The sequence below is a fragment of the Xenopus laevis genome, chromosome 5L, assembly GCF_017654675.1.
Source record: "Xenopus laevis strain J_2021 chromosome 5L, Xenopus_laevis_v10.1, whole genome shotgun sequence".
In the NCBI taxonomy this organism is placed as follows: domain Eukaryota; kingdom Metazoa; phylum Chordata; class Amphibia; order Anura; family Pipidae; genus Xenopus; species Xenopus laevis.
The window spans coordinates 87,843,883-87,871,301 of NC_054379.1; the positions used below are offsets into that span (position 1 = coordinate 87,843,883).

A 27,419-nucleotide genomic window follows, 5' to 3' on the forward strand; every position below is an offset into this window, starting at 1 on the left:
TGACAGCTCTATCTAACAGTAATCAGTATAGATAACTTCATAGATAGGAGCCATTTCTTCACTTTTTTCTTCATATGACGCAGCCCAGGCTGTAAATATGTCTGCCAGGCACTGAGTGATGTTCGTGCTACTTAGGACCCTGCATCCCTGTCTGCTGGTGCACAGCCCAAAACCCCGCCCAGGAGGCTGTCCTGCTGCCGAATGTGTCAGGATTGAGAGTTTAGCAGACGCCAGGCTGCAGTCAGAATCAAGGCTGGTGCTGAGCTCAGCGCTGAGAGAGCACAGAAGGAATGAATGTCAAGGCACGGGGACTATGTACCGAAATGTGTCACCCACTCTAAGGCTAAATCCCTAATACAAAGCCCAGAGCGCTCCCACACACACACACACACACACAGGGGAGAGCCGAAATCAGTTTAAAGCCTGGGTTCCTCGCCTGTACCAACTTCAAGCACAGCATCTGAAAGACTCTTTGTAACATATCAACCAATTGCACCATGGCTCTACATGCTTCCTGGATTACACTCATAAGCATGGGGCTCTTTTGTTTTGCACACACCGGGCAAGCACAATCAGCAAAAGAGGGTAAGTACGAACAGTGCAGCTCCTGGGAACTAACTTTGCCTTTCATCCTGCGGCTGCTGCGCTCCCTCTACCTCTATAGGTATCAATCCCAGTGCATGAGACACGTCTGTCTTTAGAACAGTGCGTGAGGGCAAGTGTGTCCCTCTATATATACTCTGTGGAAGGATCAGTTCAAGTGCATGAGGGCAGCTGTGTCTGTATATACTCAGTGCTTGACATCTAATGCGCAGGTTAACAGGCGGTTGTCCTTAGGCACAGTGTCAGGGGCTTTTGCATTTATTATTATTGGAAAAAAAATACTCTTACGCACGTCATGGGAAGACAAGCAGCCTCTATGTTTAGGGATACCCCCCCTGAGGAATATTGTTGCTTTGGTTATTGTAAGAGGCGCTTGTGTTAAGCATTTTCCGTTCGGGGAGTTCGCAGCTTGAGAAGAGCATTTGCCTCCTGTCTGGAGTTTAGTTTCACCCATTTGTGTATGCAAGGCTATGCCAGGGCAAGCTGAAGTACGCACTGGCAGGGGTGGGTAAAGGATAAAGAAGGTATTTTTCCATACATATAGCAAATTAGTTTTTCTGTCTTTTTTATGTAGCAATAGCAGGACACCAGAGGCACAAGGGAAGAAATGAACAGTAGATGGGAGATGAACTAGGTACATGATCATATGCCTCTCTGAAGTTGTCGTCCACTTTATGTATACCAAGCAATGCTAGGATCCTTCAAAAAGCAGGGATGGGGGATTGGAGATTATGACTGAAGTAACACAGAATATAACCATTCCCATAAATCGAGTTTATTGTGACCTTATGTCAAGTTTCACGTATTATACCAAGTGTTGCCAGGACTGAGGACACATGAAACTAGGCAAAGGGACAAGAAGAAATAGTTATGTGGAAAGTTATAGGGAAATGTCTCATTTTCCTTCTGTTTATATGTGTTATCTGAGGGGAAAAAATACCACCCAGCATCTATAGAAGAAAGTGAATAACCAGACAGAGAGTGATAACCTATGTAACCTGTGACCCTCTAACTGTTTGGAACTACAAGTTCCAGCATTCCTTGACAGCCTTTGGCTGGGCCGCTAGAGGCCTACAGGTGGCACATTGTTTAATTTGGGTAGACAAAGTTTATGTGTCAGTGAATCAATCCTGGTTCCTGCCCTGCTAACGTTGCTCCTAGAGCTACAAGATGCGTTTTTATATACACATTAAAGCTAATGAGCTGTCACTGACATTTTTAGCCTTGTGACTAGCAAATGGTATTTTCTTATGTCTTTGCAGCAGTTTATCACATATATTTCATATACTGCCCCCCCCCCAAATAAAAATTAGGGAGAAAAAAAGGTATACAATACAGAGGAAGAAGTTAGCAATTCAATAAATAAATAGTATTGTTTCTTCTAATATGAATGTCAGGAAATGGGATACCATGTCGGTTTTGGGATGACCGTAAGCTTACTGGGTGGTAAGCATGGCATTGGCATGCCCAAATATTAATTATGTTAATCCCAATATAAAGCATAATTAGAGAGATGCATACAATATAAAGGTTCTTTTAAATAAAAAAAAGTGGTGAATGCTAAAGGTATCATAAGGTTAAATGCAGCCTAATGCTCATGATGTAGACACAGTCCGACTTGAGTTCCATGAATCCTGAAATCGGTGTCTGGCTATGTGAGAAAATTGCAGAACACACAGTGCCCCCAGAGTCCCATGCATGCATTATGCAGATCCCAGTTCTGTGTCAGCAGCAAAAGATCCAGCCAAACAGGACACAAACTGCTCAATCCAACAAGGTGCCCGGGGCAGCGTGCAGAGCTAGATAAGGAGAAGCTGCAGTTCCTGGAGCATATTCGCATTGGTAGCCTTTAGAATTTGGATCAGAGCAGAAAGATCAGTCTCCAGCGCTTATAATATATATATCGCTTCTCCTTCTGCTTGAAACCACATGTCTTATTGTTGACCCATTATACCAGTTAGTGATGTTGAAATGAGTTCTTCGAGGGTACAGCTGACATTATACTAGGCTACGTTACAAAAATGGTAATGAAGAAGCAAAATTCAAATCCTGTGGGAAGGCAGCAGTCAGGTGATCTAATACTGCTAATTTAATTTTAATTTTTATCAGTTCCACAAAGGAATACAATTAAGCCATTTAGACAGAACAGAATTTTTGAAGATGGCTGAGTTTTACATTAAAACTCAAGCGGAGGGTCTATGCATATAAAATGCCTGCCTCTCTTTATCTGGTTTGCTAGTTTAGTACAGCACTGTAATGTTAAACCTATAAAACAGTATATTGGGAGGGGAATAAAGTGTCATCTTTGTATCATTTATACCTATGTTTATATCCTAAATTGATGTGCTGGCAAAAAAGTTATTCCACTGCATATTTGCAATATAGGTTGATAATATCAGCCTTCTACTTGCCAGATTATGAATAATCAGAAGCGGAGTCTATTTTGATATGTAGGAGAGGCATTTTTATACATGAAATATGCCACCATCGTTTTAAAGACACCCCCAAATGAGTAGTGTGTTTTGGTCATTGCATGTGATTTTACCTGAAAGAAAAAGGCTTCATATGCCTTTTACTAAAGTACTTTATGTTGGTTATCCCAATATTAGGTTTATTGTAGGCTTTTAAAAATCAGTGCATTGTTTTAACCTGCAGTCCAAGATTTTACGTACCTGCTAGAAAGTATAAAAATATACTGTATATACTTCTTAAAATGCGATGCAGCCTACATCAAAAGGTTATCTGGAAATGGTTGGCATGTGTGCGTTCAATTAAAGAATCAATGCGTCATTTGACCAGCGTAAATATAAATCTCATGGGTCTATATTATCTTTGTGAATTCTAGTACTCTCGTAGCCTTATTTATTTTATAACACACATCTGAACCAGTATCAAGCCATTAAGTTCTTTATTCAACAGTAATGTAATGTCTGTGTGTTTCACCTTCCGGCACTGAAAATATAACCTTACAATGTAATTTTTAAAGCAGTACTCTCTCAGTTTCTATGTATTATATCCAATACTGTTCCAGTTAGAGAGACTGAAAGTATACGCGTTGTACCATAATACTGATCATTGCTTGCTGATTTCCACATTATATATAAAAAATAAAACTTTTCATTAAAGTTAAAAATTGCAGGACATTTTATGCATAACTTTATATCCAGAAAGCATTTTATAAAATAAAAATAATCATTAAATATTTAATATAAGAGATATGTTTTTTTTCTGTATGCACCGGGAAAAGTTTTATCTCTGTTTTAGTTAATTATGATATGTCATTGGCCCTTTGGATTACATTTACCTGGTTTCTTAACAAAAATATCATATTTCTTTTTCTTGATTTTATAGAAATGAACATGCCTGTGTCTTCCATCTACACATTTAACCCATTACATTGTAAGTTTAGTAAAGTTTTATGTCTACTTTCTTTTGCAGTTATATTGCTGGATTCCAAAGCACAACAGACAGAACTGGAATGGATATCTTCACCTTCCGGTGGGGTAAGTTAGCAATATTGGTATTCCAAAATCTGTTCTCATGCCTATGCTAGGTTTATAAAAAATTGTCACCCTTATATGGCTTCTAGTTGCAAGAAAGTAAAAAATGTCTTATTGTCACTTAGAGATTCTTGTAACTATATAAACAACTGCAGTAACTCAGATTTGAACATGTACAGACCAATCAGACAATTTATGATTATGCCATATGGTTTCACATTTCACATGGTGGTGGGTAATATTTATCTACTTTTAATAGAGAATAGGGACCAGTGTCTCTGTTTTTGGATTGAACTTCTAGATTGTTCTTTTCACTCTTTATTAATCAAGCATCTGTTTCTAATGTCAAAATTTGCACAGCAGGATGCACATATAGATGACTTTTACTGGATACCTAATACAATACATTAACATGCTTTGGATTGCTTAGTAGTTAGGAAATAATTACCAAGGGGCAAAGGATAAACTATCAAATGTAATCTGGGAAAGAGTTCAACCTCCAGAACTGAGCATAGTATCCTTGGATAAACAGTTAAGTAATTAATTATTAGTTATCAGCATATATCATTTAATCATATCACTCTTACTTGTTATTTTTAGCATTTATAAAACACCTTGAATTCTCCATAAAACTGTACCCCTAATAAAATAAAAATGTGAAATATATATTTAATTCAAAGCAGCAGACTAGTTGCTTTTATGTCTTGTTATAATAAAATGTAAATAGGATTAAGAGTTTATTGAATTTTATGAATTCTGATTTTGTCTTTACTTACGTTCCATGCCTTCAGTTACTCCCAACAAAGGATACCATTTTAAATTATTCTCATTCTCGTGATTATAGGTGAATATGCATTCAATGTGACCAAAACTCCTGCTAAGGTTTTTACAACGTTGTACAAATGAAAAGATTGAAAGCATCTTCTCTTTCTGAAGAAAATAGGTTTTAATTGTGTAAACAGGAAAGACTTTGGAACAGAAACATGTGAAAGCAAAGAGTGTTTTCATTGTCTCTGTGTAAATGCATAGTTATCATGGTTGGTTAACCTTTCTAGATTCTTCCTTACCATATCCTAGTTTGTGAGTATAATTTTTCTGAGCACAGCAAACAGTATGCTTAACTATAGACCCTGATATTGGGTTAAAACAAAAGAAAAAAAAAATATTTCGTCATTACAATTCAAAATGTTAGATAACAATGCTCTAAACATTATTATGACTTTAAGCGGGTGACCAATGACCACATCGCTTGCTAGCACCCAAATTTCCACAAATGCAGTGATGATACAAAACAACTCTCTATGTGTGCATAGAGACTGCTATATTTTGACGGACCATGTGGTATTGTATACCAGTTATAAAATGTAAAATGCTGTTATAGGATATTAAACTACTCATTGTATGGCAAAGGTATTTAATAATTCACTTTTATATTCACAGTATGATGCATCTGTACATCTTTATCTGAACTAAATTCTTTCCTGCAGTATTTGCATCTTAATCTCAAGAATACTGAAACATTCTTTAGTTTTTTCAAGGTTATTAATCTAGTAAGATACACAAGGCTGCTCATAGGAGGGTAGATAGTATGTTTGGGTATAGAGTTTTCGGGTGATTTATTCTTATTATCATTGTGCTCCAGTTCCTGAGATCTCCTCCCTAAATTTTCATACAGCATATAATTCTTTTTCCTTAAGCTCAGATAAATCCCACCTCATATTTTCATTTGTCAAATGTCAACTCAGAAAGCATGCTTTATCATGCTATTTATTAATCATTAGGTGCTTTGTCCACTGCAAGCATTTTCTTTTTAAATGTAAATTGAAAATGGAGCTAAAACCAGACTGAATAACAGCTGTTTATTTAGTAACATTTTACATACAGTGATTATAATTTTCAGCACAGTAATTTGAAAACCACAATACCTTGTAGCAAGCTTCTAAACATGTATATGCATAGCTGTAAACCATATTGTACAAAACCCATAGGAAATACTTTAATTCATTACTGTGAAATGGTGAATTGCAGCATTAATTCATTATCTATGAGGATGACTTACTGAACAATAAAGTAAATTATACAGAGATTGGGTCAGATCCCCCCAATATATGTGTGATATAAAGCTGTCCTTTGTTTAGTTGATTATATTAATCTCATCTTTTTCAGTGGGAAGAAATCAGTGGATTGGATGAAAATTACACACCAATTAGAACTTATCAGGTATGTCAAGTCTTGGAGCCCAACCAGAACAACTGGCTGAGGACTAACTGGATTTTTAAAGGAAATGCACAGAGGATTTTTGTTGAACTAAAGTTCACATTAAGGGATTGCAATAGCCTTCCTGGGGTTTTGGGAACATGTAAGGAAACCTTTAATTTGTATTATTATGAAACAGATTATGATACTGGCAGAAACTTGAGAGAAAACCAATATGTCAAAATAGACACAATTGCTGCAGATGAAAGTTTCACCCAAGGAGACCTTGGGGAAAGAAAAATGAAACTTAACACAGAGGTTCGGGAGATTGGACCTCTTTCCAAGAAAGGATTTTACCTGGCATTTCAGGACGTTGGGGCCTGCATTGCTCTGGTTTCTGTCAAAGTCTACTACAAGAAATGCTGGTCCATAATTGAGAATTTGGCAACATTTCCTGACACAGTTACTGGTTCAGAATTTTCCTCTTTAGTTGAAGTTAGAGGAACTTGTGTAAGCAACGCGGAGGAAGAAGCAGAAAATTCTCCAAGAATGCATTGCAGTGCTGAAGGAGAATGGTTGGTTCCTATTGGGAAGTGCATATGCCAAGCTGGATACCAACAAAAAGGAGACACCTGTGAACGTAAGTTATATGGATATAGATCTATTTTGTTTCTTATGATGGATTATAGTCTTACAGAAAACAGATTGTAGCGCTGTTATATTTCCCTTATCAAAATTGTTAGTAATTTTATAGCATCACACACTATACTTCAATTTATTATTTTGTACATTTTATAGAACTGTAAGGCAAAAAAAATAGATTTTCTGAACACAGTTGCATTTTTTTTATTTCCATTTTACCGCAAACTTTGGACAAAAAACAAACCTCTGTGTCCAGAGTTGAATTATTTTAGAGTCTGTAAGGCAACTTTAAGCAAAATGTACAATATATTTGGTATGTTAATGAATAATCTTGCAGTTTAACATTTACACTTTTTGAAACAATAATCTACTTTCTGAGACATGTGACATAATGAAGCAATGTAATGGTTTCATTTAATATTTATGTGTTCTTGAAAGGCCTTACTTGGCATACAACAATTAACTGCCTTCTTGATACTTTCTGGTGTCCTCATAGCTTTGGACATTGCTGGAAATTAATTTGCTATAAACTGACTTTTAGCAATGCATTTAGATATGGAAACATTATCTATTATTATAGATAATGCATTTATTATAGTAAATAAACAAAAATACACATTTCAATATTGTTTTTTTTTTTGTTTTTTTAAATGTTACTTTTAACATTACTTTTCCATAATTGACTGGGTGATATTTAATGGCTTTTAAGTAGCTGTGAGATATTGACTTAGGCAGGGAGGTCAAACCCATGTTGAGCAATATAAAGCATCAACCAGGGGGTGGTGGCTTTTGTGATTTAGGGTATTAGATTGAATAGAAAAAGATTGTGTAATGTGCTTTCTAAGTAAAAAAGCAAAAAGAGAATAAAGGAACACTTCTTATAGCCCCAGCAATCTGCTTGTGAATGTTAATGGTTTGAGCTGAAAAATACTGTATTAGGATAGTGGAAGCATATATATTTATCTTTCTCTTCACAACGTCTCCAAATACATGCCTCTAAAAGGATCCTTTGTTTGCATAAAAGGAATTGCCCTTTATACTAAACTGTCCTAACATTAATATGAGTACCCTTTTTAGAACCTTATGTATTTTTTTCCTTCAGAACATACTGATCTAAATAAATGCAAACAACTTTTTTTTTAAATATGAAGATGTCTTTGGATAGCAACACCGATTTCATTTTTAATTGATTGTTTTACAAGAAAAGCTACCTTTTATTAAATCATTATATATATATATATATATATATATATATATATATATATATATATATATATATATATAGATAGATAGATATTTGTCTGTAAGGATCCGCACACCAAAATTTTCATCAAAAAAAGTGTTTTATTTAGTACATAGATATATATATATATATATATATATATATATATATATATATATATATATATATATATATATATATATATATAGCGAATCCATAAGTCTTTATCTGAAAAGTCGCCCATAGAAATCAAGCAGACATTTGATTTCCACTGTCAAACTAGCCTTGTGGCCCTACATGTGCTGTTGGACTAAAATTTTGGAATATTTCATTAAAAGTTGAGTGCAGTCAGAGACTCATACAATATTGCACATTGGCAGAGTTATTGCACTTAAGTTAGAAAAGAGTCACAGTATTTTGGTAGACACTAAGCTCACTTTCATGATCTTCTCAAAAATAAAATGACTTTCTTTAAAAAGGTTTCAAGCATAATTGCTTGGCTCTAGTGGGTCTCAGCACAGTAGATCAGGCACTCTGGTGGCTGAACACAATTCACTTTAACATGTGTAGGAGAGAAATTGAAACTGAGTTTTTAAAGCTGAGGGATAATCTAGTTAGAAATAGAGGTTATAGGTTGCTCAGGCACCTCAAGTCATTTCACACAGCTGTGTCTAAGCTGCTAACAGTATTAAATAAAGTCATGGTATCCTATTTTAGATTCCCTTCAATTTCGCTCGTATGGCCAAAAAGTCTTTTTAAGATAGGGTCAGTATTTGATCACCCAAATGAACATATCCTTATATTTTCTTGCCTTTTGTTTCATGACACAGTGCATTAGCAGTTATTTCTCACTCACTGGAAAAAAGAAAATCCACTTTAACACTGTAAAGACAGATGAAAAGGCACGTTTACTAGAACAGGGTACTTCATTTTGAGTAGCAAGATATTGGCTGTGTCCTAATACTCTCATTTGCTCTTGAGCATTACACCGAGTTTGCTTGTTGCAGAACTTGCAGTAACTCCTTATTCTGGCTTTCATCCCAAACAAAAGCAGAACAAATGCTTTGCATAACAAACATATATTAAATGGAAACTAGTTGAATGTAGCTATACAATTTTATAGCAAAGTGTTTCCCGGGTCCTGTAACACATAGCAACCAGATATTTGATTTCATTATTTTAACTGCACTTACCCCCCACTAAAAGCTATTTGATAGTTGGTTACCATGGGCTACTATACGGTTCAAATATTTGACTGTGTTATTGATTAAGGATTGTTCCATGTTCAGATGATGTTACAGTACAGGTAGAAGATCCATTATCCGGAAACCCGTTATCCAGAAAGCTCTGAATTACGGAAAGGCCGCCTTCCATTGACTCCATTTTATCCAAATAATCCATATTTTTAAGAATGATTGTTTTTTTTCTCAAAACAATACCTTGTACTTGATCCCAACTAAAATATAATTAATCCTTATTGGAAGCAGAACCAGCCTATTGATTTTACTCAATGTTTAAAGATTTTCTAGTAAACTTAAGGTATGAAGATCCAAATTACAGAAAGATCCATTATCTGGAAAACCCCATGCCTGAGCATTCTGGATAACAGGTCCCATACCTGTACAAAAAAATGCTAAGTAGACATGTAGAATGACAGCTTTACCTGTGTATCTAGCTATTTCCCTTTTATGAAGTATATTTTGATTTTTTTTTTCACATTCCTAATTATTTTTCATGTTAACTATAAAGCAATCAATACAATATTAGTGAAATTTAAACGGTATACCCCACGGGCCATTTTACATTGTATTCGCAGTTCTTAATTCTTCATTCTAGTAGGCAAACTGAGAAAGAGATGTCAGTTACAGTCTAGCAAGCAATGTTGATGGTGTTGCACAGCATAGCTGATCTGCTAAAGCCTACCCTGCCTGTTTTTGGCTGCAAGCATTGATATCTGGAGCAGTAGTAAGTCGCGCTGAAGCCAGAGATTTGTCTTAACCATATCATATAAACATCCTGGACATTATCTGCTTATATATATATATATATATATATATATATATATATATATATATATATTGTTACCAATGCCACTTTATTCTCAGTGATTAGTTTAATTAATTTGGTCAGACTGTCTGTCTCAGTAAAATCTTACCTGTAAAACTAGGATTCTACACTACATGTTTATCAAAGCCTGCAGCTATGCATGCAATTTATCCATCACCACAAAGAAGTATAGTGCAGATATCAATTTGCCTTAAGCATTAATAATGCATGCTCATATAGCTTTAGTCAATTCCCTCTTCTTGTTTCCTTGTTAGCATACTTTGCAAAAATAAATGCAGAAAACGTCATTTACCCAGGTAACACATGCAGCGACTGACTGTAGTAATCATGACCTATTCTGCTATGAAATTAGCTAGTGGAATGGTAAGGGTCAATTGCTTTACATAACACTATTGCTTTAAAGTAAAAAGAAAAAATCATTTTTAAAACTGCAGACTTTGTGCTTATATATGAACAAATGAAATACAAAGCAGAAAGCAAAGTCTTAAAGTAGATACTATAGATATTGTACAGTGTTATTGACAAACGATAACCAAACTAATCCATATGTGTTATTTATTTGTATAACAGTGGGCTCTGTAAACAGAATGCAGACAACTGTTTTATTTATTTTTATTTGAGACTGTTATAGATTTATTATCCTTTTAAAGGTTTTGAAGTATTTGCATATATAAAAAAAATCTAAAGCCTTAATTTACTGTATATTATGGTACAAATTTACAAAATAATGGTAGAATCAAATCGTTTCTTAAAGAGAAGGGAAATGGGGGGTTGAATTTTCCTGCTTTTATTCTCGAAACAGAGGGCTTCTGTTAAGGCACAACCTGATAGGGCTGCAGACTGCAAGCTTTATGTCATTATTTCACCTATATCTATCTGAAGATGATAGGTAACCAGAAAAGAGGAAATGGAACTGTTTTCTTTCAGTGACTATTAAAAAGAGCTAACACAGACACACAGAGAATCCATTCTACAATCATAACAGTTAAAAACGCCACAATCGATGGTCAAACCAACTACATACACACAATCCTTATGTGAAATAAGTGGACTCGTACCTTTGTTATATGTATATGTTAACACCGATTGCGATAGAAACATTTCGATGTGTGTAACCCAACAATGACACTTTAGATACAAACTTTATGCAACGCATAAGTCATTTTCCTTTTCCTCTGAGCTGGTATCAAAAAACAGTTTCAGTGCTTTCACTTTTGCACATCTTATGCACTTTAATATTGAAGCTAAATTGTTTGCTTTAATCACACAAGGTTATGGCATTATGGCCTTTTCTTTTTGGTGTTAGTGGCCCTACAGAGATGGATAATAATAAAGGCTTATTTAGGAATCCATCTTCAAGTGCGGTCACACCTAAATGGATGAAATTGTTGTTCTTATTAATACTATTAAGTGCTTATGCCCGAAGACTCTACTTGTACTTTCTCTATAGTTGCACCAAGCACCAGTGTCCTGCCTCTAATTAGGAAATCTGGAGCTATTGCTACCTTGAACTGGCAGTGATCTCAGGGTTCCCACAGTGGGCTGAGCCAATAGGCACAACAGACTTGCACCCAAAGAATCACATGTAATGTGCCTTTATGTAATTTTGCAATTGTGTGCCTTTTAATTCATTTGGTACAATTATGGCAAATCCAAGTGCAGCTACAATTATTCTGTAATTGTATGCTGTATTGTCAAGAAAAAACATTGTGATCTTTGTCCAAAATTGCACTTGTGGTTATAATGTATCTAAGGAACAAAGAATTACCAATGGGAAAGGACACATTACCTAGGGCACAGAAAAGCATGCAATCAGTCCTTCTTTTGCATATTATTTGGTTAAAGATATCCCATGCTATTTTAGGGACAGTCAATAGCTAAAGTGGTTGCATTTTATGTGACCATCCTCTATGCCACGCATTGAATGCATCTGGCAAGTCAGTGGTATAATGATACGCGGTTCTCTTTTTTAGATGCTGTACATCTCAAACTGAATGAAGATGAAAAGGGTATTACATTGCCTCTTCTTATGTAAATGTCTTTATACCAGCACATTTACTTGTCTCTTTGCCACACATTGATTAGTGGATAAACATTGATAGTGATTTCATATGTATTTTTAAAAGGACAATGGGCAAATACAGTTTCATGATGCGGAGATCAGTAAAGATGAGACAGGATGCTTTCAATGTCTATTTGTGATCCAGCAATAGTAATTCAATTCTTCATTATTTTTGCTTATATTCTTCATATAATAAGAAGTATTTTGCACATAGATAATTTTCTAGGGTAGAGAGAGTTGTAAATGAGGAGGATACCAGGAAAAGAAACAGGGCAGAGATTGGGCAAACAAGGTTATAAAAGAAGGTCTTGAATACGAAAGCAAGTACCTCTTGCTTTCATTTTCTTCATCCATGAACCTTCAGCTTGCTTGTACACAGTGTAAGGGTATTACCAAAAGCTAAGGCTCTGGAACCCCTGGGAGGAGAGCCCCACAGTTTTTGAACCACATCTCTAACATTTCCTTTTACATATAAATGTTTCTGAGGAATATTTTATGATATATAATGTAGAATCTTCTATCATTGGTTTTAAATAGGTAGCGTTTCAGTCCCACACTAGGGGGGTATTTGGAGTATTTTCACTAAAAAAACACAAATTTGCCATTTCATCTTCAATTTGCTTAAAAAAAGTATGATAAGTTTTGGCAAAATAACTTCAGTTTGGTAAACATTTATATCTTTTTGTCAGGTGAAATATCTGCATTGAGGAACTTTGAATATTAATCAAGAGCACAATAACAAACTATCTCCAAAAGGAATTTCAGGTTCAGGTAAAACTAACATTATAAACATAGAGTTGTCACTTTTGCAACATATTATTTACAGCATTTCCTCCATGCTAATATACCACATACATCATACCTTTATGGTCTAAATTGGCTACACTACAATTATATGGGGCAAATTAACTGGTGAATTTTCGCCAATAATTTATGCCGACAACATTATGCTTGCAATAAAACATGATTTTAGGTAATTATGTGATGTCAGTGTGAAAATACATCTGACATATTGAGGTGAACTTTTGGTCAGGTGAGGAAAAAATTCACATTTTAGTAAATGTCACTTAGAATTCCTTCTCCTCCTCTAACCCACTTAGTCCCCACCCTTGGGAATTTCCATTGGCTGTTGGCTCATGACCATGCTCAGTTCTTCTCAACTCAGATTAATAAACACACCCTCCAGTCTAACAGCCATTGAAAATATGGCATTGCTGGTTCCCATCATCATCATCATCATCATCATTTATTTATATAGCATAGAAACTCTAGTTGTCTGCTCCTGTTTTTTAAATCCTAAACCCCTTTCCTGAGCTCAGAGTAACCATTACATTGCTCAGTCCAAGCAGGACTTGTCATTAAAATAAATTCTGCCCGTGTTAGTCTGCATTCTTTAATTACATGAACAGATATAAATACACTGATGATGTGTCAGAGGGAAAATGGCCCCTGGGTGAAAGCTGCTGTTTTGGGGAAATGTAATGATGCTGGCCGAGGGGATATATGCAGTACAACTAATGCCATTTGGTGGGGGAGATGTGCCCATCTTATATACATGGTAGGAAAATTAAGACTTTACATGTCCTTTAATGAATGGGAGTCATTTTGTGCAATTGAATGTCATAAATGAGCCCTAAAGAGCAAACCTGATACATAAATTCTACAGCTTTGACAGTGAAGTCCCTGATAGACAGCACTGTATATTTTTCAGTCTACATCAAGCAAGTAAGCAACTCACCAATAATGCATTGTAGTCACTGACACTACAGAATGTTACAAGCACACCTCCTTATTTATGAGTGGAATGCAGGAAGCCTCCACCTGTCAAAAAGTTATATCAGTTGTTCATACCAGACACAGGACCACTGTGCTATCAATTAAGATACAGTAGGTATTAAGAAAGCTAAACAAGAAGGACACTCTTCTCCATCGGCCTTAATTCTGATTGCAAGGCACAGTGCTCAGTGCCTTTTGAATTGCCATTCCTGAGTGCTTGTGTATGTGTGTTCTTTCCTATGCTTGCACCTGCTTTGAAGAATAAGTGTAAGAAGCAGCATGTTCAGATGCAAGGGTACCCTGATTTACTGCAATGAGACTAAATATTCTGTATATACACAGTATATGTATATGTATAATAATATTAATTTTGATTTTATTGCTTCCGAGAGCAAAAGATAAACAGCCATTGGTGTGGATGTTCACCAGATTCAACACTGAATTTGGTTTCAATGTCTTTTGTTTTTTCTCTGTTTGTAATCTTTTGAAGTGTTTAAAACTAATGAGCAATACACGTTTAATCCCCTACTGATTATTCCACCATTTAAAGTATTTATGAATATGTAAGTGGAGGAGGCACACTTATTATTTGTTATCAATCAGACTCTATCTGACTGCAGGAAACCCAGCGAGACTTGGCATTGATTGATAGACATGCTGTGAGAGTATGTGCAAGCCATTTAGACACATAACACCATAGTTGCCCTGCAGTTCTAAAAAGCATCTTTAATGTGTTTTCTTGAAGGGTAGTATTCATGATTGTAAAGGTAATTATTTTGCATCACTTAGCCAAATATACCTAGCCGTAGTGATGATGTACTATATGCTTAGAAAACCTGGGAGATGAGGGGGTATTTTACTAAACTTATGTTTTTTTTCCTTTAATGAACATTGCAGGAAATCTTGGAACAACATTAAAGTCACCTCAATGACAATTCAAAATGATACCCTGGTTCATTTTTCTTGAATCATATATCAGATAGACTAATGCTGAAATAGGTGCAAAAATATAATTCTATCACTTTCTTTTAAATTAAACTGTTCTAATTAAGTACACTGATTGCAAAGTAAAGAAAAAGTTGAAACCAACTAAATGTCTATAGGATAGATCGCAGGGTCAGCTTTAACAATAAGTGTTAACCACAGCAGGTGCACACTTGCAAAATGTGTTAGGGAAAAAAATTGGCTGTTTCAAAATTGTTGTAAAGTGATGTTTCAGTCCCAGTTGCTCCTGGTTTATAGATTAACTGTATACACTGTAACTATTCCAAACTAGACTCTGGCATCTCCCAGACTTCCCAAAAAGGCCCTAAACTGACTTATGCATACTTATGATTCAAACCTAATCTGATGCAAGAGCAACATACCAAAACCTTTAATTTGCCTGAACAGATTTCAAAAGTATGTTTGTACAACTGTCATTGGAGATCATTTATGAGTGCAGCATCTAAAGTAGAATTGACATAATGTACTCATTGGTCAAACAAAGACTTAATACCTGTAGATATATCGATAATAATGTTTTACTCCCTAATTATAAGTTTAAAAGAAAGGTAACTGTGAGCTTCATCGGTCTACATTTGGCTTTTATGTTATACTTACTCAGGTGCAAAATTATACAATGATGTAACCACATTTGCAGATTCATTTGTGTGTGTTCAGGAACAATTGTCTCTGCTTTGATGTTTGGGGGTTGGTGAAGCCAAGGTCAAGGAAAAAGAGCTGTCCCAATTTAATTTCAGCCGTGGAAAAGCAGACAATATTGCATTGTGAATTGTCACAATTGATATTACAAACCGAGCTAAACCCAGAGTAGCAATTTTCTCACTGCTTTGATGATTTTTCAAGCAGCAGCATAAAGTACATTTTATATTAGGAGAAACAGCTTGGTTTTGTAACAGGAAAAAAGAGTGTAACCATCCCTCACCTTAATTATTGTACAGCATATGCATATAACAGAAATACATAAAGGTTTGAAAATAATATTTTTTAAAAGTATACGTTTTTCGATACCTTCATTGAGTGTTAATTTTTCTACCAATAAATTTATCTTTTAACTGGGCATCTCTGGTCTTGTGGATCCGTTTGAGTGCCGGTCAGCCCTGCTTCTTTATCTTCTATAGAGTGTATAGTAAACCACACATAATTATGTATTTTTTTTTTAATTTTGTGTAATGCATATACTGTATATAGTGACATATATGCATGAAGCATATATTAAGCAAAACCCCTTAAGTGCTGCAAATAAACAATACAACCATAGCAAGGACTATTAAAGTAAAGAATATGGAGCAAAACTGGTTAACATCTTTGAGCTATTCACATATCACTTTCTCCTACATGTCATAGGGAGCCTGAGATAAATAGTGAGGCATTCTCAGTGTTGACGTGTTGTTCCCTTGTCCGATTGCATCCATACCAACAGACAGCAGAGCAGCAATTACAAAAAAAAAGACATCTGTGCCAAGGTTTAACTTACGAAAGAGGGCAAGCTCTTGCGTTTAAGGGATAGAACAGGATCGATGAAAATGTCTGGACCTGTTAGCACCAATAAAGCTGATGACCACTGGGAGTTTAGAGAGGGTCTTTGTTGTAAAGATACTGAATAAACTGAACTGTGGCACCATGGGGGGTGCAAGGGTCATACTGTGCAATCATCCATCTTCCTCAGTGGCAGGTTTTTGTCACATTCTTACTCTGTTCAGTTGTAGAATCACATCTCTTTTGTTGACACCAGATAATCCTCAACCCAGTGTAAATTATGATTGAATTCATATTCTGTGGCTGTGCCTCATGCATAGCCAGTAAAAACTTTCAATCTCCTAGGAGACGAGTAGCACTTTATAAAAAGCTGTTTATTTGTTGCTTGAACATCGTACAATATTACTTATTTTTCAATTAACAATTTTTCCTTTTCCCCCTTAACACATATTGTATTTGTTTTGCATTTGTGATGAAAGTGAAAATATAAAAACAACAAATAATTCCATATCTGTATCTATTTATGGTGGGTTGTATGTAGTGATTTAGAGATATAGAGTATATAGTGCATTGATAATTAGAGTTCCTGACAGTCTATGCCTTCAAAAAAGTGCGGTTGAGCCAAGCCTATCAGTATAAAACTGCTAATATCTCAGAATCCACTTAAAATAGAATTTGAATGTAAATTGCATTGTGCTTAGAGGACTGCCTGACTATATTTACACAATTAATTGTTTCTGGTTTAGATCCCCTTCAATGTCTCTTGGGAACCTAACAACACTAGTATCATGCAGCACCCTGAGGCAAGCATTTGTATAAAATGTTTACATTTCCTGCTAGACTCAAATTAGACTTCTTTCCCAAAATGAAATAAACAATTTTCTGTTTGGAATTTGCAAGCACACAGAATAAGTAATCATATATTATATTATTCAAGCCTTTACGATTGCTATATTGCTGAACCCGTCAGCATATTTCACCTTTCTTCTACTTCTATATCTTTTACACCTGTACTTGACTAAAACCATAGTTATCTATTCCTGCTGTTATGGACATTGTGTTCTAAAGCTTTGCCGTGTAGGCCATGGGTGACTTCTAACACCAAAATTAATCACTTCCTCTCTTTCTCACGATTCATGCTTTCAAAGTAGGCCATCTAGGCATTATTTTTTATTGATGTCATTGGATCGAGCTGTAGGCTGTTGAAGGACCGGTTAGATAACTTTTATGGAATAAGACTGCTTTTCTACTTTCATTCGTTTAGTTGTAAGAACAATCAGTTCAGAGGTTTTTAAGCTGGATTTATGCCAAGATTTGGTTTTATGTGCTTTTCCCCCTAAAAAGGTTGAAGATTAAAAGAAACATGTTATGAATGTGTTATGACTGTATACATCCTTATTATTAATAAAACAATAATACTAATAGTTTATTGATATTAGTGAAGTAAGGTTATTAATTACTCTACAAATGATATCATGCCCTATCGACTTTTGTGTATAATAGTTTTTTGTGTATAATAATTTTTATACTAGTATCTATAAATGTAAGCTGCAAAAGCCACTGAATTTACACTTTGCTTTTACAGCAAATTTTGTACACATTCCAGTGACTGCACTAACTAACCAGCAGGCAGTGCCCCCCACACCAAGGGGCACATTTACTTAGCTCAAGTAAATGAATAGAGGAAAAAAAATTTTTTGGCTACTTCGACCATCGAATTGGCTACTTCGACCTTCGACTTTGACCTCGAATCGAACGATTCATACTAAAAATCGTTCGATTATTCGACCATTCGATAGTCGGAATACTGTCTCTTTAAAAAAAACTTCGACCAAGTACTTCGCCATCTAAAACCTACCGAACATCAATGTTAGCCTATGGGGAAGGTCCCCATAGGCTTCCTAACAATTCAAAGGAAAATCGTTCGATCGATGGATTTAAATCCTTCGAATCGTTCAATCGTAGGAAATGCGGTAAATCCTTCGATATTCAAAGTCGAAGGATTTTACTTCGACGGTCGAATATCGAGGGTTAATTAACCCTCGATATTCGACCCTAAGTAAATGTGCCCCCCAAGTATAAGTGCCTACAGGTATGGGATCCGTTATCTGGAAACCTATTATCCATAAAAATCTGAATGCCCGTCTCCCATAGATTCCATTATAATGAAACAATGCAAATTTTTTTAAAAATGATTTCCTTTTTCTCTGTAGTAATAAAACAGTAATACAACAGTACCTTGTACTCAATCCCAACTAAGATATACTTAATCCTTATTGAAAGCAAAACCAGTCTATTTGGTTTATTTAATGTTTACATGATTTTCTAGTAGACTTTAGGTATGAAAATCCAAATTACGGAAAGATCTGTTATCCGTAAAACCCCAGGTCCCGAGCATACTGGATAACAGTTCCCATACCTGTACTTTAGTTCCATGCTTGCGTAAAATATATTCAAAAAAAGAGAACTGCAACCTATAAAACTGCTATGTTCTAATTTTTTTTAATTCCAAACTCAAATATTTGTATTCTTTTCAAATATAACTGATTTTATCTTTGAAGAGTACTAGCAGGTATATATAGGGGGGTATTTACTAAAACTCTAATTAATTATTTACTATAACTCAAATTTATTCTAATTAATTCTAATTGAAAGTTGACCAAATTGAACTCATCAATAATTTTTCTATAAAAAGTTAGAGGATAAAAAACTTTGCTACAAAATCGAGATTTAACTTGTATTGTACGACTGACACTCTGAAACTCGACTTTATCAAATTGTCCCTGGGAAAACTCTACTTTTTGGATTAGCAGACGGAAACCCCAACTTTATCGGATTATCTAGCGCAGATCAAGATGTCGAGAAACAATTTCAGGGATATCTAATATAAGTAATTCTAAAACAACTAGACTTACTGAGTAATCATTGAAGATGTTTCACTACTACATCCGAGCACCTTCAACGTTTAGGGACATTTGCCATTTACTTCTACATGACCTTGACAGGTTTGAGATGGAGTTTTTTCGGATTTGGATCTTTAGCAGCTTTGAGTTATAATAAATCTTTAAAAATTACAAAAAAAATCATGTTTTCCCCTTTAAAACCTCTACCAGATAAATTGGAGTTTTAATAAATGGGACCCTTAGTGTCATGCAGGAGTTAAACGTGGTTACTCAAGTATGACTATCACTTTTAAGTGTTCTATAATAAAAAAAAAAAGATACTACAGTTCTTGGCTATTGGAAAAATTACAATAGCCGCTGACAAGCACTTTTTTCTATGAAATAATTCTATCTTGAAGTGGTTAAATATATAGTAATAATATTAGACACATGGTAGAGACTGCATTTGAATGAGTCACTGTTAATAATAAATCTAAAATAGTGTGTGGGGGGGGGGGTTGAGCACCACTAATTGAGTTGTGTGTTTCAATAAAGAACAGAGAATATGCTTAATTTAATTGTGCATTTGTTTATTTTTGCAATGTCAGAAGACAGTTTCTTTGTGCTAAGTGACAGTCTAAGATATATTGGACCACTAGTGACATGTCATGCTGTGAGCTGAGGGTGTCGAAGGATGTGTCTGCTTTTCTTTTGTTGTTGTCTGAAGGGAAAAATAAGATTGGCAAAGCTAACAGCTGGTTTAACATTGTCACTGTGTCCAGCTGTTCCTGTGGAGTTAACCAGGCAGAAGAGCACACTGGGACATTCTAGACTGCTTCTACCATGGGAGACAGAATAGTTATTCTCCTGATTAATCTAATGTGGTGGGGGTGATAGCTTTTGTGAAAGCATGTGGTCCACTTCTATTATTCAGAATAATGGGTAATTCTCACCTCTTCTCCCAAATGGTCTCTAAAGAAATCACTTGTATGGATTGAGGTTCGTTTTCTTTTGCATAGTTAGCATAACTGCTATTTCAGGTGTCTGGGAAAAAAATAAAAGGCAAATGAATCCTCTATGTCCTTGAGAGTTCATTTATTTTCACAGGTTTATTCATTCTCTTTATACATAAATCAATCTTTGTTTAAATGTATCTTTGTAGCTATCACTGAAATGCAGTGTTTCTATATAATCATATTTATCTTTCTATCTTTATACTGTATACACGCACAGGTATGGGATCTGTTATCTGAAAACCCATTATCCAGAAGCCTCTGATTTATGGGAAGACCATCTCCCATAGACTCAATTTTAATCAAATGATTCAAATTTTCAAAATTATTTTCATTTTCTCTGTAATGAGATTACAATACCTTGTACTGGATCCTAACTTAGACATAATATATCCTTATTGGAGGCAAAACAGTCCTATTGGGTTTCATTAATATTCAAATGATTTTTTAGCAGACTTAAGGTATGGAGATCCAAATTATGGAATGACCTCTTATCTGGAAAATCCCAGGCCCTGAGCTTTCTGGATAACAGATGCCATTCCGTTGTCCAGAAACCCATTATCCAGAGATTTACAAATTACAGGAAAGGCCAGCTTCCCGTACGCTACATTTTATACAAGAATGATTTCCTATTTCTCTGCAAGAATGAAACAATACCTTGTACTTGATCCAAACTAAGATATAATTCATGTTTACCAGCAAAACCTGTCAATTGCTTTTTTTAATGTTTACATCATTTTCTTGTAGACTAAAGATATGAATATCCAAATTACAGAAACAGAAACATCCATAATTAGAAAACCCCAGGTCCTGAGCATTCTGGATTAAATGTGTCATATAGATATATATATATATCTAGTGTGAAGACTAGCTTTTATAATGGTAGGCAAGAGGGTTTGTTATGCAAAGAAGAGACAGAGACACAAGTAATGCAGAAAAATAGGATTTTGCCTTTAATTTATTCAACTGAAAAAATACAACAAGGTGCTTGTCTTCATATGGCATTAAAAATATAACAGTCTCTCACACAAGATTGTAGTCTTCCTTATTACCCCAGGGCCTTTTCCAGACTCTAAGGGTGGTGGCAGACATGGCTACTTGGAAAGATTAGTCACCCAGCGACAAATCGCCTCTTCTTCAGGTGACTAATTTCCCCTAAATGCCTTCCCATCGTCTAGAATGTAAATTTCCGGCGGGGTGGCACTAGGATTGCTTTGACTTTCCGAAGTTACCCGAAGTTTCTTCGTGAGGCAACTTCAGGCGACTTCGGAAAAACCAAGTGCCATCCCGCCAACGATTTACATTCTAGCCGGCATTTAGGGGAGATTAGTTGCCCAAAGAAGAGGAGATTTGTCACTGGGCGATTTATCTCCCCAAGTAGCCACGTCTGCCACCACCCTAAACCACCACAAGGATAGTACTCTCAACAATAACTATTACATACCCAACAGTTAACTTCCAGCAAGGCCACCTTTCCACGTCCAGTCCAAACGTATGTGCAAATTCAATATTGTATATAGGAAAGGATACGGCGAAAAAACCCGTTATCAAGTGTGATAAGGGTTGTTTTACCCGAAACATGTCATGTCAATAAATGCACATTGCAGTTATTCTGCTTTTGGCCGTATCCTTTCCTATATACAATATTGAAGGATAGCACCCTGTTACTCACAATTCAAAGATAACGTTTCTCTATATCTCAGACCATCCTAGCTTAAGTCAGCTTCACTACTGCATTTTTCCAAACAACCCTTTCTTCTGTTTGTGTCAGGCTCCACTGTCCACTTGGTTCTCTCTCTCAGGCTTTCTCTCACACACTCCACTGTCCACTTGGTTCTCTCTCTCTCTCAGGCTTTCTCTCACACACCTCTTTTACCTCTACACACAGCTTCTCTCTCATCTGCCACCTAATTATCTTTTCGAAAGGGAATGTTAACCCTATCTCTACTAGGAGCCCATATAAAACAGCTTAAATGCATACTTCCTCGTCCATTTTTATGCCAGACAGATGTGTTTTACAAACATACAAACACAAAGTGAAACAATACAAAATAAAGAAGATTATAGAGATTTTGGGATTAAGGCCAACTTTACTGACCTTTCACACAGATAAGAAGCACATAAGGGCATTTATTAACAAATATATGAGTGAACAATTGAATTAGAAATTATTTTGTTAAGGATGCTATTGTTGCTTGTCTGCGTACTATAGGAAACTATCAATCTTGAAAGTAAATTAATCACAGTACGGCAATAATAATGTTTCAGTATACAACTCCATAACATAATAACTCCATAGAACATAATTCTAAGGGAAGTGAAAATACTTAAAAGGTGTCCAGATCCAGAAAAAGGATGCTAAATGATTTTATAAAAACAGCATGAACGTTTCATTCTTCTCAGTATTAATAAAAAAAATATAATTATATATAATGACAATGCAAATTAAAATTCAAAATAACAGAATATTAATTAAACTTTGTAGATGTTTAATATATTTATTTTATTTTGCAAAAGTTGCAAATAACAGTAGTTGAAAGCTTTTGGGAATACAGGCACGCTTGAGGACAGGACAGTCATGGGATCCCTTCAGATAAAAGCTATTACTATTAAAGGATGGTGGGATAGAGCAGCTTTCCAACTGCAAAATGTATTTTCTGTGTTGGTACAGCTAGAAAAAAAAACAAAAACCATGAGCTTCTGAATAAAAGAATAAAACATTAAATTAAATTGCAAAAGTACTCAGGAGAGCAGTGTTCACCTGCAGCATTTTCCTGCTGACAGGAAAGATCTGCTTCCCTCAGACACCACACAGCTTTGCATGTGACCCCATCATTGAAATTGTGTTCTGTCAGCAATGTGATGTAGACCTGATGCTGTTTTTAATGCTATTTGTCAGTGTAATGGTATTGAAAGTACCAATACCAAATATGCAATTGTATGGCAATGCCTGAATTGTAGTAAAGCGAAAACCCACAGCTGTATGATGTCCTATTTTCAAAGCACCACACCAGAAATAAGCATACAAGGCCAAAATAGCAGTAACAATGAGTTGACATTAGAATCCATATATCTTTAGAAAATACGCTTGCTGACAGATGCAAAACTGGCAAATTTGTCATTCTACACTAAACTAAACTGCAAAGCTTTGCTAAATTTACCAGTTTTATGACATTTAAAAAAATCAACTCATAACTTGCACTTTAGAACATCTTTTCTCTCATGTCCTTAAGCACAATGCTAGGAGTCTTTTTAACACTAATAGGATAACAAAAGTATGTGTCATATAGAAACCACAAAATTAAGTGTGTCATATATCATGGCTGACACTTTAGCTACTACAAAAACAACGTACTGCTTGTGCTTCTAGACTTCCAACAACTGAGAACTGAAAATTGCTCGTTAAGTTTGTTAAATGTTCAATTCCCAAAATATTAATTATTCTGTAGCAGTATTAATGCTTGTGCTTTTTCCACAAGGTCATTCAATATACTTGGTACAGTAAAATTACTGTGTGTGTCTGTCAGTATAAAAGTATGTGTATAAGACTTACCAAGGTGCAGGCAGGGAGGAGACACTGAAGACTATTGAATCCAATGGAGGGCAAATCTGCTCCTGCCATGTGGCAAGGTGATACATTTGCCTCACAGTACACACACAGAAAAGTGAAACAATACAACATAAAGAAGATTATAGAGATTTTGGGATTAAGGTCAACTTTACTGACCTTTCACACAGATAAGAAGCACATAAGGGCCTTAAAAATATGTGCATGAATGATTGAATGAGAAAGGATTTTTGCTAAGGATTTTAATGTTGCTTGTCTGCATTCTTTAGAAAAATACTAATCTTGACAGTAAATTAATCACAGTAAGGCAAGATAATTTTTCGGTATAAAACTCTGTAATTATAAACATAGTTTTAAGGGAAGTGAAAAGACTCTCAAAAATTGTCTGAAAGATCCAGAAAAAGGATTCTAAATGCTTTTATAAAAACAGCATGTACTTTTCATTCTTCTCAGAATTCATAAGGAAGAAAGTGTGCTCCCAACCCCTCACCCCCCAGATTAGCTGCTGATTTTACTCACAAGTCTCCAGTTGTGGCTGGGTAGATTTTTTATTTCCCCCCAAAAAATTTAATTTGTTTTATAGGAATCAAGGGCCTCCCCTCTATAGATGCCACCCTAGAAACAGGCCCTTGAGATCCTATATTTAAATATTACCCTGTGGTTTGCCCTCCACTTCCAAATAGCCCAAGATGGCGTGCAGGTGATGCTGAACGGTCAGAAAGTGAGCACAAAAGTAGCAGACTAGTGATTTCCATGAGCAAAAACGCTTGAAAATCCAGTTCAGAATTTCTTAAAGGCCAGAGGCTGCAGACTGCAAAGTCTGCAATCTGTGACAAGAAGAGCAAAGATATTACGATCTTTGACAGCTGAACAGTTAAATGTGAAGTGACTTTTGTAACATGAGAATATACAGAACTGCACAATAGTGAAACCTGCTCTAATGAGTTCCAACTCAAAAGCAAAAGGCACACAGGGCATACAGTCAGCACAGAACGCAGACAGAAAGAAGCTCCACTGACAGGCACAGAGGGCCAATCTACGGTCAATGTAGCTACACTCAGGCTGGTGCTGAATGCCACTTTCAACTTTTCACTGGTTGTCATGCAAAACCAGCTATTTAGGTAACCTTAGGGCTAGGAAATCCCAACCTTTTCCCATTTGTATTTATTGAACTCAATAGACATGCCATTTTTCTAACTTGCTACTTTGTTGCTATGTTTAGCACCCCATCTGTTTGCCTACACACATACAGCAATATAGTGTAGTCATTTTGGGGACAAACAAAATAAATGATAACAACGCTAAGCCTACATTTTGAATGCTGAGATGTGGTACATTTACAGCTCTGTTTCAAGTGCATCCCATCACACAGAACTGTAAAAAGTGCTAGAAAAACATATCTATTTTAAAATTTGAAGTCGGTAACCTTGCTAAACAAATATCTCTAAAAGCTATGAGCCAATCCAGAATTCCGGACAAGGCTATGTATCACCAAAACTACAGATGCACCGAATCCAGAATTCGGTTTGGGATTCGGCCTTTTTCAGCAGGAGGCGGATTCGGCCGAATCCTTCTGCCCAGCTGAACCGAATCCGAATCTTAGGGGCCTGGAAGGAAATCACGTGACTTTTTCTCACAAAACAAGGTAAAAAATGTTTTCCCCTTCCCACCCCTTATTTACATATGTAAATTAGGGTATCAGGTAAGTGAATATCATCACTGGGGAGTGCCTGACTTTTGTGAACACCCAGAGAATTTTACTTTCCTTCTCCTTTGATCAGGACTGTCTACCCTAAAATGGCACATTTGGAGCAAGGGGCATGGACAGCTTTGCATAGAAGAGAGATGGCTCGGTACTGAATGTTTTTTTTGACTTGTACTTGACATATATGGCCTCTATTACAGTATTATCTTGATTATAAAAGAGTATGTTTGGTATAAGTGTACATAAATATTTAATCAGCATTTTTAATATTACATTACCAGAAACAGGAGAGGAAATATGCCACTTTATAAGGCCTATGTTTAAAGGAACAGCAGTACCATTTTATATAATACTGGTAAAATCTGTAGAGATATTTGTTTTATATCTTTGCTGTTTCTCTATAGATGATCAAAAAATATTGCCAGGTATCATTCTACTTCTTATCCACATTTGTACTCTTGCTTATTAGAAAATCCAGTATCATATTTCTTGGTAGTCAAATAGTTTGGTAATTTAATAATTTGCTTTTAGTCCACTGGAGCCTGGAAATGCCAAGATAAATTAAGGTAAGTGTGTGAGAGAAAGATAACAGGAGCTATTCAAAGCAGAACAGTTAAAGCAGGAGTGCTTTTAAAATGCATTTTCAATAAACAAAAGAGGTTATGAAAAAAATCTATACACATCTATACAGAATTATAAGAAATACACTAATGTTTTTATTTGGTTTGTGTATTATGGAGTCTTAATTGTAAAAGGAAATTAATATGATAATGGAGATGCAGATTGAGGACATAAAGGGTGCAAGTGACATTTTTTTCATATAACTATTGATTTTTTCTCAGTATCAATAAATGTAACTAAGTTAATCATCTTACATATTGAGGCCTATTTATCATGCCATGTAAAACAACTATTGCTGGAATAAAACAATGTAAAATAAATAGCAAATTTATCAAGGTGTGCATTTTATTTTAAACTGTCCTGACACCAGATTTGATGCTGTCATTTTTGTCACTTCATACCTCACATAATCTGTTAAAGTCAAGGGGAAAAACTCAAGTGGCAAATACGTTCCGGTGGAAATAACTGTGTAAAAACAGCATTTTCAAACGTCTGCTTACTTTCCTCTGGATTTTAACACATAGGTATGCGATTGCTGAAAATGCATACATGCCTTGATAAGCTTTTGTTGTGTATTTTTGTTGTGTATTTGGTCCTTTTTTACACTGCAATTTAAAAAGGCCTCATTGTGTCTAATAAACACCTGCTGTCATTTTTATTCCATTTTACTACAGGTATTTCAAATAGGGACTTTTTGATAGGCTAGGCACAATGTTATTTGAATACTATTTTTTATATATCTAAAAATGATCTAAAATACACTTTAGTAGTACAGGTATGGGACTTGTTATCCCAAATGCTTGGGACCTGGGGTTTGCAGATAACAAATGTTTCCATAATTTGGATCTTTCTACCTTAAGTCTACTAGAAAATCATGTAAACATTGAATAAACCTAAACAGTTGGCTTTACTTCCAATAAGGGTTATTAATGTCTAAATTTGGATTAAGTATAAGGTACTGTTTTATTATTACAAGGAAAAAGGAATTTGGATAAAATGGAGTCTATGGGAGGTGGCATTTGCGTAAATTGGGGCTTTCTGGATAACAGGTTTCTGGATAGTGTATCCTGTAGTTTATTCA

The 27,419-nt window shown here is 35.4% G+C and overlaps 1 protein-coding gene across 5 annotated transcripts in view; it reads left to right on the forward strand.

Moving 5' to 3' along the window:
• The first annotated feature begins 203 nt into the window (after nucleotides 1-203).
• Nucleotides 204-27,419, forward strand: part of epha7.L (EPH receptor A7 L homeolog) — a 117,352-nt gene continuing 90,136 nt past the window's right edge. For 4 of the 5 annotated variants that reach the window (XM_018263378.2, XM_018263379.2, XM_018263380.2 and 1 more), the window contains exons 1-3: nucleotides 210-585; nucleotides 4,042-4,106; nucleotides 6,270-6,939. In XM_018263378.2, the coding sequence (XP_018118867.1) occupies nucleotides 498-585; nucleotides 4,042-4,106; nucleotides 6,270-6,939 (823 nt within the window). In that variant the 5' untranslated portion in view covers nucleotides 210-497. Of the gene's footprint in view, nucleotides 586-4,041; nucleotides 4,107-6,269; nucleotides 6,940-12,981; nucleotides 13,064-27,419 lie in introns of all 5 variants that reach the window. The other variant, XM_018263385.2, reaches the window with a different exon arrangement.